Raw genomic sequence first — 18,773 nt, forward strand, 5'->3', positions numbered from 1 at the left:
TGTACAGTATGATTCCTTCATCCGACACCAGAAGTCCTGCAGCAGCACGGTTAGTGAAGACGGAAAATGAATTAATACAGTAATGATCACGTGGGAGTCTTCTGTATACTGACGTTTCAGACTGCTATCAGAGGACAGTCTGTCAAAAGCAGATCCCGTCTTGCTTTGCATTTATGCTGCAAGGGCTGCAAGCAGTACAGAATCAAACCCACTCGGCAATAGCACAGCCTCACAGTCTTGCCTCAGCAGCCTAGCAACCTAAAGGAATGAACGGGGCTTCAGTAATATGCTGCGTACAGCCGGAGAATCTGTCCACACGCAGGGCTACTGCTTTCTGCTGCTGATGCCTATAAAATCCAAACAAGCAGGAGAACAGCTGAGGATTGCGGGACTGCATCACTTGACTATAGAGCTGACAATGGGCTCTCCAGCGTGGCCACTGTGTTGAGCAACTGTCATCAGGAGTGCTTTTGTGCAGGCAGTTCTGTGCAATCAACGGGCAGGAATCAGCAGGCAGATGGGCAGACAAAAGTAAAAATTAAGTACCTGCCGAATGAGCCCATATACGCCCATGTTCAGCAGCAGTCTCTTGCTATAATGGTTAGCCAAAAGCATGCTCGCAGCCGACGTATGCATCTCTACCCATAAAGGACCCGATAAAGAAAGGTACGTTAAAGCTTATTGATGCTATTCTTGTGCTTTCGAGTTGCCTCAAGAACAAGGGAACCATTGTTCGTGTGCTGGGTAATGCGTTTGAGTAGTGATGGAAAAAATGAACAGATTAAATTCATTGTTTCTCGTAATCTCCAGTCTAAAGAAAATGGATGACAGCAACTTCAAAGAACAGTACAGGAATTTTTGTTTTGAAGTGATGGTGCCTCGGAATAATTGTAGTTTTCGATTCAAGAGGTATTTCCAGTATAAATAATTAGCTTAACTATAATGCCCGCGAGTGGCAGCCATGAAAAGAAATAAAAAATGGGAAAAAACTCAAATTATATTTGTTAAAACAGCAAAAGTAGGGCACACAATCAAGGTTCATTTCCGTATTGGGGTTAGACCACAGAGGCTAAGTAAATGGTTTTCTTTCAGAACAGCACAGTAAGTTTATAATGTTCTGTAATCTGTGAGCTACCAAAACTAAAACATACGGCAAAGAAAATCACCAATTTCTATTTGCAATTCAAAACAGTCCAATCTGAAATAAATAAAAATTGACCATCAATCCTCACATTTATTTATGCCCATTTAAAACTTATAAATTTGTTTTATCAAATTACCTTTCATTTGGTCTGGATTAAAGCAACAAATGACAAATATCACAGCAGTTCCATTTTAAATATGCTCAACTTGCAACCCTGGTCTCTGTTAAATCTTATTTAAACGTTGTACTGCAGACAGTGCGTGGCTCAAACATCAATCAGCAGACTGCAATGAATCATTAAGCAGCTTTAGATATAAAAGCAGTTGCTGCTCCCATAGCAATGTTACATTCTAATAACACCGCGGCACAAATGAACATGCCTCTAAGTAAAATGTAATGACATTTAATAAGTAACTCCAGAGATTTACAGACTTTAATGTGCGATTCGTGGCTAGTCAAGTTCAATGTCTGATTTGAAAAGAACATCAAAAACTGTTAAGAACATGGTAGGATTCAAAGGATGCTGAAAAAAAAGCTTCCAACTTTCTTGGTATTATGTGAAACAGGGAAATAAAACACTTCAAATATTGTGGTAGTGACTGGGAAACAACGCTTGTGTGCGCTGTATACTGCCATCTAGTGTCCAGCAATGTTGTGGATTTCTAGCAACGGGGAATGTGCCATCAAGTTGCGACTGTAAATTGAATTGAATTGAATAAATTTTATTCGCCAAGTATGTATACATACAAGGAATTTGCCTTGGTGCTTTGCTCGCAAGTAACAACACGACATACAGTAAACAATTAAGAACAAAGCATTATAACTTAAACATGTGAAGAATGAAATAAAATACCAGAGCAAAATGAGGCGACAGACTTTTGGTTGTTGAGTAAAGCTACTGCTCGTGGGAAAAAAGCTGTTTTTATGTCTGGCTGTGGCAGTTTTGACTCCGGTCGCCTTCCAGAGGGAAGTGCTTCAAAGAGTTTATGGCCAGGGTGAGAGGGGTCAGAGATGATCTTGCCCGCTCGCTTCCTGGCCTCCTAGTTTAATATTTTTAATCTGTAATAATACAGGAAATTATTTTATCTCAGACTATTATATTATGACATTGGTGAAGTAATATTTATTTTAGAAAAAAATGAATTATTTAGAAAATTCTGGAAAAAATCTGCAGGCTTCAAGACATCTTCCAATTTTTCAATGTTCCATTAAGTGATTGCTGTTTCCCAACAGACTATCCACGAATTCCCCAAGGCTGTAACATTTGAAGTTCATTGAAGAATATAGACACAAAAAGAATAATAAAGCCTTAAATGGGAAACTGACCAAGAGCAGCCAACTGAATTTCTTGTATGGTGTGGGAACAAAAATTGTTATTCCATTACAAAAGTTCCACCACATAAAAACCTCTCAAATAAAAAAAATCAGTCAACATACAATGCCAAGGATGACAACCATTAAAAAAATTACCAACATTTTTAAGTATAATAACCTCAAATGTACAAATCTCTTTAATATTTTGTTCATTCACCATCTGTTGCTTTGCTGAATGCGTTTCTTCACAGGAAGGCATATGCTGGCTGTTAATTTAGTCACACACTTGTGCAACTACACATAAGGAACAGAAAAGTTGCTCGCCCCTCTGGCATCGTTAGATTTCACATTAAAAAACTCCTTATTTCTCAATTCAGAAAGGCCTCTTCTGCAATCATGAAAAGGTCTCACTCAACTGGTCCTGACAGTGGCATGCTAGACGATCCAAGAATATAGAAACAAGGAACTACAGATGCTGGACATCCACAAAATGCTGGAGTAACTAATTGGAATCAGTCTGAAGAAGGGCCCCAACCTGAAACGTTACCTATCCAAGTTCTCCCGGGATCTGCCTAACCCGCTGAGTTACTCCAGCATTTTGTGTCCATCTAAGAATGTCTTCAAATTCATATTCACTCCAAGAATGTCAATACGTTTGAAATGCTTTACTCATTCGAAGTCAGGTTCTACATATTGATCGTCATTCATCTTCCAGTAATGTTTTGCACAAAATAAGTCTACGAGAGTAGGCCATCTTTCACAAACCCATGTACAAAGAAAAAATATACATGTGCTCTATTTTCTACATTCTGAAAGTATTTAGACAAGGGAGAATAATTCCAAGCATATGTCTTAAGTTTGCTGAATACTTGATCAAGAAAGACAGGTATCCAGCTATCAGTCACTTACACGTTTTAATTAATAGAGTCAATATAATTTGAAATCCACTCTAATGCAGACAAATTAAAGTCAAGTAATCAGTGTGATTTAAATCCCAAAAGGTATCTGTGAAACGATTGAAAAAGAACTTTAGAAAATATCCACACTGAAAACCGCCAAATTTCTTGGAGTAAAGTCCATGGACCACAGGAACTAGAAGAGTCTCTGATTAAATTCAACCAGGTTTAGATCGTGAATCTACGCTGGTGTCAGAAAGGATAAAGAGCAACAGATTTCCGCCTTGGAAAGCAAGTATTACATGGTTTGCACTTCTGTGGAGGTCAATCAAGTATAACTTTTCCTTCTGTTTCCACATAGATTAGATCAGCACTAGTACTGATGTTGCAGCAAAATCGCCGACTTCAAGAAAAAAAAAGGGGCTGAGTGATTCATTTGAATTTCTTTCCTAACAGGCATATCTTTCACTCGGTTGTTTCAAGTGTGTGAATGCACCCTTCACTGCTTTGCATATTACAATTTAGCACAATTACATTAAAATAAATGTATAACATCAGGAAATTTCGTGCAGGAGAGTGACTTCAATATAACAATATTAAAGCACAGAAGAGAAAGATTTTCAGCGTTCGAGCCTAATGGACTAAATACGCTCATTTCCACACATTGAAACATTAAGTGTTAATAATTTGATGCATATTATAAGTGAATTGCAATGTTACATTGAGTTAGTAAATGTTGTATCAATCCCACCATAATTTATTGTAAAAGTCATCAAATTTTATGGCTCTATTTATCATTAGATGTCGTGCATACTTGCCACAGCAGGCAAAGCACCTTAACAACAATCATCCATTCACTTGACATTTCTTTAATTATGTCACTGTACTTTAAATAATACAAGATTAAAGTCATTAATCTATGGAGCATTCTCCATTTGTTTGGTCACTGAACATTTCGGATTACCTCCAATTCAATTTGGTTTTGCTTTAGAGCTAAAGCTTGTGAAGCCAAATGTGGATCTATACTCTATAAGATTGAGAGGAGTTGTTTCATTACTTTAAACTGCCCACTTATTTACTTGAAATGGCCGACTACAATGCAATGCCGATCAAGAGCTGACAGACATCCATTTCTTACTGCTACTTAAAGTACATGAAAGACATCCAAATCACAATTTTTTTTAAATGTACGTGTTTTACGACTATATGGTGATAAATGATTGGGCAGATGGAATTTGTACAGGATGTTAAAATATAAAGGGTAATTGAATAATTTTCAAAATATGCAAAAACATATTGCAGTCTGAAATAAATATCAGACCATTTTCAATATAACAGCAGTCACTGACCACCTTCCATTGGAAAATATTCAACTGAGCATCCTTCGAGTGGGTTTAATAACATTAATTATGATTCCATATTTAATATTCAAAATCATAAAATTCTAAATGCTTAAGTCTTTGGCAGTCTACAGGTATTGAAAGCCTATACAATGCATGTTCCTGAATTTTGATAGACCAGCATAAAAAACACTCAACATCTGGAGCTAACCTATTTATTAACATACTCAATTCAGATTGCTTTAATATACATTATTAAAAATAAATATTTCCTTCTCAATCTCGCTATATTAAGCCAAGTGCACAGACGGGATAACAAAGCTGATTAACATGATCGGAACTCGCATAAAATGCATTAAATTTCACACATACAATTACAACAGAGGCAGAAATTGTATCGCGATCATCTTTATTAATTGGACTGCTAGAATTAAAACAACTGCAGGAAACGATCACTTCGTCCATTATCCAATTCATGTAAATTAGTTGTTGAATGCAGATAGTTCTATCATACACTAAAAAAACTAAACTTCCATACAATTTTTTAATCCATTGTTAACTATCTTAAGGGAAAATCTAATGTCCAAATATACCAATCTTTGCATAAAACCTCCAATTGAATAGCGTGCCATTGATTTCAGAAAACATTATGAAATCAACTTTAGCCAACTTCATTTTTTTAAATAAATAAACCTACCAGAATCTGGAATAGTTCATTCAATACTCAGTTTTGATACCAATAATAGCATTAAAATCACTGTTTGGTGTCAAAAACATAACACTGAAAGATGACTGCTAAGCCCTGCAAATGACTTAAATGAAAACACACTACAGGTATTGAAAGACTATCTGCAAGTTCCTGCAAATACTGAACTGTCGCGTGTTTTAATTAATTATGAAATGAGAGTGGCACATGATAATTTTATTAGCAATGACAAAGCTGATCTTTTTGGTGCATGGCAGATGTCACAAGCCATTCTTGACGCGGAGATAGTCAATTATAATTTAGTGAAAATACAGTTTTTGAACGGCATAGTTCTCAAGTAGAGATTTCAAGGCGTACGATAAGAAAATAATGTTTGTCACATACATATGTGTTGAAAGATCTGCGATGAATCCAATGTATGAACATAGCTACCAATTGTAATCCTTGAAGAGAAGGAATGGGTGACATTTCGGGTCAAGAAGTCTGAAGGAGGATCTCGATCTAAAACGTCAACCATTCCTTCTCTCCAGAGATGCTGCCTGTCACGCTGAGTTTCTCCAGCATGATGTGTCTATCTTCAGTGGAAACCAGCATCTGCAGTTCCTTCCTACAGAAATGTAATCCTTTCTTTGTATTGCAGCTTTCTTCTGTGGAATACCCAGAACAAAGACGCCACAAATTTGGGTGTCAAATGCCAGCTGCACCTACTTCAATTGGTGTGTTGCTTTCATGGACCTTCTAACTTTCAGAAAGATGGATTATTTATCAACGGATCTCATTTTGATGAGCTGATAGAGGAAAAGGGTCTACAATAGGCCAATTGTCCCACGTACTTTCTGACGAAACAGCCACCTAAATATCTCATGTGCTTGGAGCACTTTAATGAGGAAGATCTTCGTCTATCATGCTAAGTAAGGAAACATAACAAGGGCGAGCACCGTAAAGGATTTGGTCGCTCCAGAGGGCCCTGCTACAATATGCTTCAGTGGAGAAGACGCTACTGCTGCTTATTGAAGATGACCTGGAACATTAAACGGTCTCCGTTGCGGACTCGTATTATTGAACTTTTATGCCTTGCGTTTTTGTTCACTGTGTTTCTGCTCATCAATCAGCACGACTGGGTCACGAGCAAAGCTTGGTCGCGAGAAACCGGTTTTTCCGTTTCTCACACCATGAGGGGAATCAGGTCACCAAAAAGCACTGCCAACCAGAGCACAACAAGAAGTGTTGGGAAAGAAAATTCTCAAATGCACAGGGTCCACACAGTGAATGACAGCACTGCACTTTTGCTTCTCGATGTAACTGGATTAGGGGATATATTGGGTGCCAATGGGACCACATACAGTGAAAAGAGAACAGGCTATAATCCCCATCATCATTACAAGTATGTCATTAACGAACCACACAAATGTGAGGGGGACAGCCCATTCCTAATCGTGCTGATTGCAGTGGAGCCTGACCAAACTGAAGCAAGACATGCCATTAGACAGACCTGGGGAAATGACAGCAATGTTCCTGGATTACGTATGATACATCTATTCCTCCTCGGCGTTAGGAAGACCAGTGATACCCTTCAGCAAGCTTTATTGGAAGAAAGCCAACAGCACCATGATCTTATTCAGCAAGACTTTCTGGATACATATTACAATCTAACGATTAAAACTCTGATGGGAATGAACTGGGTCACAACATATTGCCCACATGTACGGTACGTCATGAAGACAGATAGTGACATGTTTGTGAACACGGAGTATTTAATAAACAAACTCCTGAAGCCTTTGCATCCACCACGACACAACTATTTCACTGGGTATCTGATGCGTGGCTATTCGCCAAACCGTAACAAGGATAGCAAGTGGTACATGCCTCCAGAGCTCTACCCTAGTGAGCGTTACCCGGTCTTTTGCTCAGGGACTGGTTATGTTTTCTCTGGGGACCTAGCCAAAAAGATTTTCAGAGTCTCTCTGAGTATCAGGCGTTTGCATTTAGAGGATGTCTACGTCGGTATCTGCCTTGCCAAACTGAGAATTGACCCTGTGCCACCACCCAATGAATTCCTTTTCAATCACTGGCGTGTTTCTTATTCCAGCTGTAAATACAGTCATATAATTACCTCCCATCAGTTCCAACCCAATGAATTAATCAAGTACTGGAACCACTTGCAGCAAAACAAGCTCAATGCCTGTGCCAGTATGGCAAAAGACAAAGGCCACAGAGGACATGGTAGAATCCGCACAAAGAAAATGCACTGATGCCTAATCCAAATCCAAGATTCACAATCTTCACTGAATTATCCAAGCATGTATAAAAACATCGTTTGAAGCCAATGCAATGTTCCAATGCTGTAAAAACAAACTTTAAAGTTTGCATTTTAAATTAAATTCATCATTTAAAAGTCAACCGTAAAAAAGTCGCAAGCATACAATGGACAGTAAATGTTGTGGTTGACCTGCTTTTGAAGTTCTCAGTTGATTGAATGTATATGTAAATGTTAATTTATTTTAGGCAATGCACAGCAGTGATCTGCATAGAAGTATGGAAAATATCCAAACTTCAACTAGGCAGCAGCTCCAAATTTTGTTTGCTCACTGTTCAAGTTTGCGTCTACCTGGGAAACTAGTTAATGAATTTTGTTGGAAGTGTAAACTATAATGAAACCACATTTTCAAGAACAATGTCTGCACACTTCAAAGATATTGTGCCTTTTAATTGAAAAGGGACCTGAAAAATTAATTTCCCAATCCATTTGGACTAGAGTGCAGAAACAAAGCAAAAATGAATAGAACTAGAGGTTACTTTATGAATGGAACTGTATCAATTCTGTTAAGATCAACTCTTTCTACCCTTAGATTGTTGATGAAAAGCACCCAATGCCAAAGGGAGAAACAATTAGATTGAATAGAAGACCCTTTCTTTTTATAAAAAGTGGGGAAGTTATTTTACTTATCTGGATCACATGCAAACAACGATATTTGTGTTCGTTTGAACATTCCAGTATATTATTTCTGACCTCAAACTTGCCTATTTTGACTGCCAGAAGAAATGCAAAACTCCCATTTTTAACCTTGTCTAGTTATTTTTTAAATATTTAACCCATCCCTCTTTGTGGTGTGCAATATCTCCTTTCGTTTGTGAAGAAAATTTGTGCAGGGACTAATGGAGCTTTATTATTGCAACTATTAAATAATTTGCCTTTAATTTGAAGGTCGACTATGTTCCTATCTTGCTGTCAAGTTATGGCACTTGGTTTCCTTTTTGTACCAGTGGCTCTGTTGTACATTATTATGTTTTATCTGCTGTGACTTACCAAGATCAATGTTCAGCTCCAAAGGTTAAATTGAAGGCTTGGAGATGATTACTAAATCACTATTGGAAAGAAAAACTTGTGTTTGATGGACACCATTAAAATAATTCTGGAATGCAACTGAAATGCCTTGTGTCGTAAACTGAAAATGCTTCAAGGTGCCTGTGGGAGATGTCTGTGGTATATTCCACTACATCAAACTTAAGTCATTAAAATAATTTGGCACCTGCGTAGATATGATTAGGTTTCAGTTTTCCTTTCACATATTCAGCCAGTATTGTTTATACTCATTAAGAGGCACCATATAAAATATACCATTAACGTCACCAAATGTTTTACTGTTTGGAATAATGGAATATTTCATTTCTTTTAAAACTTGAGATCCAAGCGAAATCCATGCTGTGAATCATTGAATAACTCAGTGAACAAATCAGTTTAAGCGACTGATAATTCAAAGCTCTTTACCAAATGCCCAAGTCACAAAATGAATTATTTTTTGCCAAAACTCTTCAATCTACATTCAAACTTCATAATAAATGCTTCAGACCAGTATAGAGTATAAAACTGAGCAAAATAACAATTCAACAAGAATGTAAAATAGTATTTTACTACTATTTTCTTCAAAATATTCCTGGGATTTTATAAATTGAAGATGCACAGAATATCATCTTGGTATTCTTTAAAGACTACAAAATGCAGAACTGAGCATTAATCTTCCTGGACCGAAAGAACTACAGATGGAACACAAGTAACTCACCAGATCAGGCAGCATCTCTAGAGGACATGGTGACATTTTGGGCCAGGACCCTTCTTCAGACCTTTCTAGCTTCCATTACAAATCTCCTTCTGTTCCCAAACCCATCCACAAGAATAACCATTGCCCAGAAGAATATTCCAGTCTGGCCTCAAATCCTCCCCTGGTTCTTGTTTCCCCTACACTGTGTAAAAGACTCTGTGCATTTTTTACCCTATCTATTCCTCTTATAATCTTACACATCTCTCTAAGATCTCCCTCATCCTCCTGCGCTCCAAGGAATAAAGTCCTAGCCTGCCCAACCTCTCCCCATAGCTCAAGCCCTTGAGTCCTGCCAGAAACCTCGTAAATCTTCTCTAAACCCTTTCCAGCTTAACAAAATCTTTCCTAAAACAGGGCAACCAAAACTGAACACAATACTCCAGTATCTGGCCTCACCATTGGCTTGCACAACTGTAACATGACCTCCTAACTTCTATACTCAATTCTCTGATTGATAAAGGCCAACGTGCCAAAAGCCTCTCGATCATTTCTCCAGCCTCATCTGACAATTCTCAGTTACCTGCACTCTTCCAATCCTAGTTAAGACTCCTCGGAAGATAAAGCACGGAAACAGATTATAATCTATCCGTATCCCAAAAATAGTGGCCCACTGGGTTTTTGAGATGTGGGAGGAAACCAAAGTCATCAGAGGACACCCGTGTGGTCACAGGGAGAATAAGCAAACTCCACACAGACCGCACCCAAGGTCGTGGTCGAACCGGAGTTCTGGTGTTATAAGACGATGACTCTACTAACTGCAGATAAGGCTAGGTATCATCAGCAAACATAGCAAAACAAGTAAAACATTTCCACATGATGTCACCACTGCAGCTGCGGAATAGGAAAGGATGAATTAACAACATTACTAATTTAAACAAGCACACCTGCAGAAGGAGCTGCATAATGCAAGATAGACAGATTATGTAAGAAAGGCTTCATCTCCCCTCTGGTAAGAGATTTGATTCATAGAACATAGAACAATAGAACACAAAAAAAGGTCCGATCGGCCCACAATGTGCACCAAACACAATGCCAAGACCATCACTTCCCAACTTGAACATAACCCACATCCCTTCATATCCATGTGCCTATCCAAAAAAGTATTTTAAATGCCACTAACGTGTCTGCTTCAACCACTACTTCTGGAAGTGCATTCCAGGCACTCACCACCCTCTGTCAGCTGCAGTTTTTTCCTACACCTTTGGCCTAATCGTGTCTTTGCTGACCAAGATTGCATTCTGGACGAGTCGGATTTGGCTGCATTTGGCCCATAATCCCTCTGTATATCATTCATTCTCGGTCCAGTGAATAATGCTCGTAAATGGACTTTGTGATTAAGAGTCAATGTGGACAATTGAAACCTAAATTATACAAGACTGGAGAACAATATGGTCCAGCAGGAACGGGGAAAGATCATTCAGCACAATTTGCACTTACTTCCAATATTCAATGATTTATAATAAAGTGTGCCTTACGACAGACATTTACACAATGCCGGCTACAAATGTTTAAGCTATTTCCTAGATAATGCTTCATCAACCTGTTCTCAGTGCAGTTAAATTTGGTAACTATGCAGGAAGTCTGACCCAGAGTGTAGTCTCATCTACATTTAATTAATCATAATGATTGAAGGTGCTAAATAGCTTGTTATGTCAGACTTCTATTAAAAATGGTATAAGCATGCATTAAAAAGCTAAATAGAAGCTTCAATAAACTGGAGTGTTTATAATTTGGGGTAAAACCTATTATATTTCTTAATAGGGTACCTGGTGGTGGCACTGAAGAAATTTACATTAGTTTTATGTTCAGCCGTTTTTGCTGAAGTAAATAACTCTCAATGTCATTAAAATGTAACTGCGGGCCACTGCCTGCAGGAGGAAGCTCGGTCTCGAAGACCGACCGGAGAGTTGAGGAGGGTGTTGCTGGCGGCAACAGACACAAGGAGTAGACCACCGGTAGGAGAGGGACCAGGGTATTGTCTCCAGTGCCTTCAAGGTCGGCTGCAGGAGGCACCCCTCACGGCACAGAGGCAGTCGGGTCAGGTCACGGGCCTGCAGCAGCTTGGGGCTTACCTGGTTCGGGGCGCTCCAGTACTTCCAGCATGTGGGCCGGACTTTCTACTTTTTGTTTGTAGCTGCCGCCAAAATATGGCGACTGTGCGTTTGTGGGTGGTGCAAAAGAATTTCGCTGTGCTGTGCATTCGTGACAATAAAGAACCATTGAACCATTGAAACATCTGACTGAAATGCAAATAAATAAACCCAGTGCATTTAGACGGTCAGGCAACACATCTGGAGAACATGGATAGGAGACATTATGAGGTAGGACCATCCTTCAGACCCTCTGACATGAAACGTCACCTGTCCATATTAAGGTCATAAATAACAGGAGCAGAATTATGCCATTCGGCCCATCAAGTCTACTCCGCCGTTTAATCATGGCTGATCTATCTCTCCCTCCTGACCCTATTCTCCTGCCTTCTCGCCATAACCCCTGACACCCGAGATCTCCAGAGATGCTTCCTGACCTGCTGTGTTACTCCAGCACATTGTCCTTTGTGTGTTAGCTATCATCCGCAGCTCTTTGTTTCTACATTTTGACCTCTCCACTGCAAAATCTCAAGGTATACCTACTTTGAAGAAGTTCTTCACCCAAGTCCGAAGAAGGAACCCGACCCAAAACTTCTCCTATCCATGCCCTCTGGAGCTGCTGCCTAACCTGCTGAGTTATTTCAGCACAACTGTAGTTCTTTGTCTCCAATGCATTTAGTATCCAGCGTAGTATGTTGGTCCCATCATGCGCAGAAAATGCTACGCAGTTATTTTGTAAGTATTTACAAACATCTGTCAACATTTTGTTACACTGAATCTATATGCACACACACTGTACAAAAATAACACTTCCAAGAAAAAATGGTCAAATCAGAGAGCACACAACACCAGTCCCTCTGTTAAGTGCAGGTTTTTTGCCAAGTAAATTCACAAAATATAGAAACCAGGAACTACAGATGCTGGTTTACATAAAATGACACAAAATTCTGGAGTAACTCAGCGGGTCAGGCAGCATCTCTGGAGAACATGGATAGGCACGAGACCCTTCTTCAGACTGATTGTGGGGGGGGGAGAGAAGAAAGCTGGATGGAGGAGGGGCACGACAAAGCCTGACAGGTAATACATTAATACAGGGCTTTTGCTGTTTGGACAAAGACCAGAGATGAAAAGACAGAAGGTGTGAGACAAAAAGATAGAAGATTTACGAATAGTGAAGCTAGAGGATGGAATGTAGGGGAAAGGGGAGAGGTTGGGGAGAAATTGGAGCGAGTCTAGGTGGGACACAGCAGAGGGGTTGGGGGGAGGGGACAATGTGGGAGAAGAAGAGAGAGTCAGGGTTTTGTAGTTACCTAAAATTGGAGAACTCAATGTTCAGACCGTCGGGTTGCAAGCTACCCAAGACAAAGATGACGTGGCATTTCCTCGAGTTGTATTTCAAACAAAAATTACAACAACCCTATCTAATTTTCTTCAACTGCCTTTATCAAAATGTTGTACGGACTTCAAACACGATCTACGCGTATGCAACAGGCTGTCTCAATTATATACAGATGATGTAAGCTCTCTGGTTTAAAGGAAGAATCATATCTGTCTAAAACTTTAACTTTGATCTGTCCTTGCCCTGAAGGGTGTGAAATGAATAATTAAATAGGACTAAGAAAGCATGCGCATAAAATTTGAAGTGTGTTGTGCTTTCTTTATTCAGTCTTCCCCTTGACTACAGCATGAATGTGCTCTCCTGATGAAAGACAGTTCTTTGTGCACCAGGGAAATACACTGTGGAGAAGGAAATGAAACTTGATTGAATCAGGCTAAAGAAATTAAAATGGAGTGCATCTGTCAGTGCCATCACGTTATAACATCCCCTGCAGAAAGGCTCCTGCACATTTCAAACCCAGTATGACCCAATTTTGCAGATGTCATTGCTTTTATCAACAGCCCCATCCACCTTGCTCTCAAGACTACAGGACATGGGAGCAGAATTAGGCCATCCAGCCGATTGAGTCTTTGCCGCCATGATCATGGCCATCTTTTGTTCCCTCTCAATCCCATTCTCCTGCCTTCTCCCCGTAACCTTTGACGTCCTTACTAATCAAGAATCTATCAATCTCTGTATTAAAATACCCATTGGCTGCCTCCACAGCTGTCTGTGGCAATGAATTCCACAGATTCACCACCCTCTAATGAAAGAAATTCCTCTTTGTCTCCTTTCTAAAGGTACGTCCTTTTATTCTGATGCTGTGGCTTCTGGGCCTAGACTCTCCCTCAACTGCAAACATCCTCTCCAAATCCACTCTATCTAGGCCTTTGTAGTACTGTGTTAATATAGTATTTGTCTTCAAGTGCAAACTAGATTCGTAACAATAAATTTACATCACATCTACACATCTTAAACACACTGAATGCAGGAGACTTGTCCATTGCGAACCTTATACTTTAAAAACACTCTCTAAACAAACCAGATTGAATTAAAGTGCTTAATGCTACAAATAAAAGATTGTACCAAAGTTTAGTTTAGTTTAGAGATACAGTGCGGAAACAGGCCCTTCGGCCCACTGACTCTGCGTTGACCAGCGATCCCCACACATTAACGTTACCCAACACATCCTCGCGACAATTTACACTTATACCAAGCCAATTAACCTACAAACCTGTACGTGTTTGGAGTGTAAGAGGAAACCGAAGATTTCTGAGAAAACCCACTCGGTCATGGGAAGAACGTACAAACAGCACCTGTAGTCGGGATCGAACCCGGGGCTCCGGCGCTGCAAGCGCTGTGAGGCAGCAACTCTACCGCTGCGCCACCGTGCTGCCCTTAAAGTTTTTTTTTGTTTTTAACTGTGGATTTAAAACAGTACACTGTATAAACTCTCCAAAAATGCCTGATACGTGACAAATTATTCCTCATTAACAGCAAAAACAGAGACAGAAATTTTCCATTTAGTTTTATTCACCGATATTTTTTATTCTACTCAGGACAAAAAAAAATTAAATTCTACTCAGGACAAAACCATTATTTTTTGCTTGCACTTTAAACCTAACTAAAATCAAGTAGAACATTAAATCCTCACTTCCAATTTACTAGCTACTGAGCCTTCTAAATTACCTCCATTAAAGAAACCAATGATAATGGCTTGCAGAGATAGCCAGTAACCTTCACAAAGGTTTCCAAATAACACAACTGAACACTTCATTTTTTTTTTAAATACGCAGAAGATACATAGCTAATGAATATTAAATTAAAACAACCAGCCGCAGGGAATCTGTGTCTGCAATACTGATCTGTCTTGGTTATCAATACTGGATTAAAAAGAAAAACTCTTTAATAGTCCAGATATAGAGTTCTTTATCATTAGAGCCACTGCATTATTTGGAAAGTAAGTGCAAAATGATTACAAGTATTCCACAAAGGAGCACTAATTTTGAAAGGGCCAGGAGACCACATTACTCCACATATGACAACATTTAAGTCATGATTACAATTGGCATTTTTCGTCCTTGTTTTGGGAAGAGCAAATCAGGAATCACCAGAAGATTGATCGCGCAGAGACGAGACCACTGTATTCATGTTTCCTTCACTTTTTTTTTTTTCAGGAGGTGGGTGTCACTAACAGGACCAGCATTTATTGTCAACACCAAGAAGAAGATGGTGGCAGGCTGCCATCTTGAATCCTTCTGCTGAAGGTGTTTCCACAATGATGTTGGGTGGGGAGCTCAGGTTTTTAGGTCCAATACCAATGAAGGCATGGTGCTGGAGTGCCCCCCATAATGTTTGGGACAAAGACCCATCATTTATTAATTTGCCTCTGTACTCCACAATTTGAGATTTGTAATAGAAAAAAATCACATGTGGTTAAAGTGCACATTGTTAGATTTTAATAAATGCCATTTTTATACATTTTGGCTTCACCATGTAGAAATTACAGCTGTGTTTATACATAGTCGCCCCAAGACGTAAACTGAGCATCGGTGAGCAGGTCGTTGAGAGCAGGTACCACGAGTACCATTATCGCTAACACCTTCCATCACATTGAAGATAAACACAAAATACTGGAGTAACTCTGCGGGACAGGCAGCATCTCTGGAGAGAAGGAATGGGTGACATTTTGGATTGAGACACTTCTTCAGACAGGTCTCCAGATCTGAAGGAGGGTCTCGACCTGAAAAGCCACCCATTCCTTCTCTCCAGAGAAGGATGAGGGGGGATCTTATTGAAACATATAAGATAATTAGGGGATTGGACACATTAGAGGCAGGAAACATGTTCCCAATGTTGGGGGAGTCCAGAACAAGGGGCCACAGTTTAAGAATAAGGGGTAGGCCATTTAGAACGGAGATGAGGAAGAACTTTTTCAGTCAGAGAGTGGTGAAGGTGTGGAATTCTCTGCCTCAGAAGGCAGTGGAGGCCAGTTCGTTGGATGCTTTCAAGAGAGAGCTGGATAGAGCTCTTAAGGATAGCGGAGTGAGGGGGTATGGGGAGAAGGCAGGAACGGGGTACTGATTGAGAGTGATCAGCCATGATCGCATTGAATGGCGGTGCTGGCTCGAAAGGCTGAATGGCCTACTCCTGCACCTATTGTCTATTGTCTATTGTTGCCTATCCCGCTGAGTTACTCCAGCATTTTGTGTCTATGTTCGGTGTAAATCGCATCTGCAGTTCCTTCCTACACCTTCCATCACGTTGTTGTGAGAAAAGTGATACAGTGGAATTTAGCCAGTCTACATTCATCCTTTTTGTGAACAGGAAATCCCTGGGGAATTTTCCATATCGTAGGGAAATATCTCATGAAGGTGACGCGACAGATTATCCACTTCGGACGCACATGATTTCAAATGTTCGGGCTACTTGCTTCCAAAATAATTTGAAGAACCACCAACTCACTCCTATGTCAGTTAAAGCTTTACTTGCAAAAGATTAACTAATATTTATTCATGGGACTGCACTGTACTAATTCACTCATTTTTGTGTACCGGAATTCATTTCAGACTGGACTTCAAGTCAAGTCAAGTCAACTTTATTTGTCACATACATATACAAGATGTGCAGTGAAATAAAAGTGGCAACGCCTGCGGATTGTGTTAAAACTACAAAACAGAATAGGAAAAAAAAATGTTAACACAAAAAATAAATTAATGCAGTAAATTAAATTAGTCCCTGGTGATATGAGAGTTAACAGTCCTGATGGCCTGTGGGAAGAAACTCCGTCTCATCCTCTGTTTTCACAGCGTGACAGCGGAGGCGTTTTCCTGACCGTAGCAGCTGGAACAGTCCGTTGCTGGGGTTGTAGAGGTCCCCCATAATGTTGCTGGCTCTGGATCTGCACCTCCTGATGTATAGGTCCTGCAGGGGGACGAGTGTAGTTCCCATAGTGCGTTCAGCCGAACGCACTACTCTCCGCAGAGCCTTCCTGTCCTGGGCAGAGCTGTTCCCAAACCAGATTGTGATGTTTCCTTTCAAGATGCTTTCTACAGCCCCAGAGTAGAAGCACTGAAGGATCCTCAGAGAGACTCTGAATTTCCTCAGCTGTCTGAGGTGGTAAAGGCGCGGCCTTGCCTTGCTCACCAGGGCAGCAATGTGTGTTGTCCATGTCAGGTCCTCTGCGATGTGGACTCCCAGGTATTCTTAACATTTATTTCAACCTCTGAACACAGTTCCATCCAATAAAACAGAAACAAGAGAACTTGGTGCTCAACAGTTTTTATTCATGTGCCAATGTGATGGATGAACAAGGTGGACCACAGGGGACTCTCCAATCCGGTGTAAAGTAAGTTATTATAAAAACATTCACAAACTGTCCTTGCCTTTAAACAAGGCCAAGTGGGAATATCTTGTATGCATAATAAGGAACGGCACAGATGCACAGCGGTAGAGTTCCTGCCTTACAGCGCCAAAGGATAAAACTAGTGTACGGGTGGGTGATCACTGGTCGGCGCTGACTCGGTAGGCTGAAGGGCCTGTTTCCACACTGTGTCCATAAAACTAAGACTCATTGCACACTGAAGCGCCAATTGCTGAAAGACATAGAAGAGTGTGCCCTTGAAGTCCACGTAGAACTTTCCTGTCCCAAGAGTAGCTGTTATTTTCTACAGTGTTTAGTGTACACAGTACGTGCAGGTCGGCAGCTACAATGCTCGCTAAGTCACAGAATAATGCCCCGTGTGTTCCTTTATCAAATAATTTAGTCAAGCACATGTGTTGTTCATGTGCTTGCTTTTCATTGCATTCAGCCTTGACAAAGTATCAAGAGGCTAGTCATTGTGCACATCAACTCCAGCTTCCCAGACAGAGCCTCTCCACCACAATTCACCAACTGTGGTAAGAGGTCCATGTCAGGAACCATCTCCCTGGCCCTAAACTCATCCCTGCAACATACTGTGAGCTGATCGCTTGACTTGGCATGGCACTGCAATTCCAATTCAGAGACAAGTTAACAGATGTTTGTGAGATGTGCTGCAAGGTTGACCAGACTGCGGGTACCTTTGTAGTAATAAGGAACTGCAGATGCTGCTGGTTTATACCAAAGAAAGGCACAAAGTGTTGGAATAATGCAGCGGGGTCAGGCAGCATCTCCAGAGAAAAAGGTCTCAAGAAATGTCCCGGACCAACATGTCACCCAGCCTTTTTCTCCAGAGATGCTGCCAGAGTCCAGATTTGGTGCCTGAATTGGCATCAGGTGGTCCAGCCAGCTTTATACCTACTCTGATTAACACCATAATTTTGCAACTGAATGAATCGTGCATTATGGAGGTGGATTAAAAGCCGTGCACTTTGTTGAGTCTGGAATAACCTACAGGCCAAAATAGTGGCACACAGCAGATTTCCTCCTAAGAGTGGAAGTAAGCAGGAAGCCCAGTGTCAACAAATGTTGGAATTGCTTTGCAGAATTTTGGGTGCAAACAAATAATCAGTTTAATCATCCTAAAGCCAGTCACTAAATTGAGGGCCTTCGTCAGTGGTCATTCTATGGATGTTCACAAGAAACAAGGCAGTAAAGTCTTGCACTGATCACAGAACTCAGTGCAGGCGATGGGGGAGAGGAGGATGATGGCAAAGTTAACATCGCTGCTGGACATCGACTACCACCCCATGCAGGACACTGTCACTGCACTGAGTAGCTCCTTCAGTGACAGACTCCTTCACCCCAAGTGCGTGAAGGAGAGATATAGGAGGTCCTTCCTTCCCGCTGCTGTGAGACTGCACAACGAGCACTGCTCCCAGCAG

At 40.5% G+C, this 18,773-nt stretch overlaps 2 protein-coding genes across 3 annotated transcripts in view; one reads left to right on the forward strand and one right to left on the reverse strand.

Annotated features, from left to right (window-relative positions):
- cdc73 (cell division cycle 73, Paf1/RNA polymerase II complex component, homolog (S. cerevisiae)) overlaps positions 1-18,773 on the reverse strand; it is a 269,047-nt gene that overhangs the window by 180,412 nt on the left and 69,862 nt on the right. The gene's annotated exons all lie outside the window — the stretch shown is intronic.
- Positions 71-8,813, forward strand: LOC144597931 (beta-1,3-galactosyltransferase 2-like). Of its 2 annotated transcripts, XM_078407747.1 has the most exons (3): positions 71-666; positions 3,460-3,645; positions 6,041-8,813. In XM_078407747.1, exon 3 carries the CDS (start codon positions 6,378-6,380, stop codon positions 7,650-7,652), a length of 1,275 nt encoding a protein of 424 aa, XP_078263873.1. In that variant the 5' UTR covers positions 71-666; positions 3,460-3,645; positions 6,041-6,377; the 3' UTR covers positions 7,653-8,813. The 2 variants fall into 2 exon arrangements, with proteins under 2 accessions (XP_078263873.1, XP_078263872.1); XM_078407746.1 differs by lacking the exon at positions 3,460-3,645.

This window comes from Rhinoraja longicauda, chromosome 11, assembly GCF_053455715.1.
Source record: "Rhinoraja longicauda isolate Sanriku21f chromosome 11, sRhiLon1.1, whole genome shotgun sequence".
Lineage (NCBI taxonomy): Eukaryota > Metazoa > Chordata > Chondrichthyes > Rajiformes > Arhynchobatidae > Rhinoraja > Rhinoraja longicauda.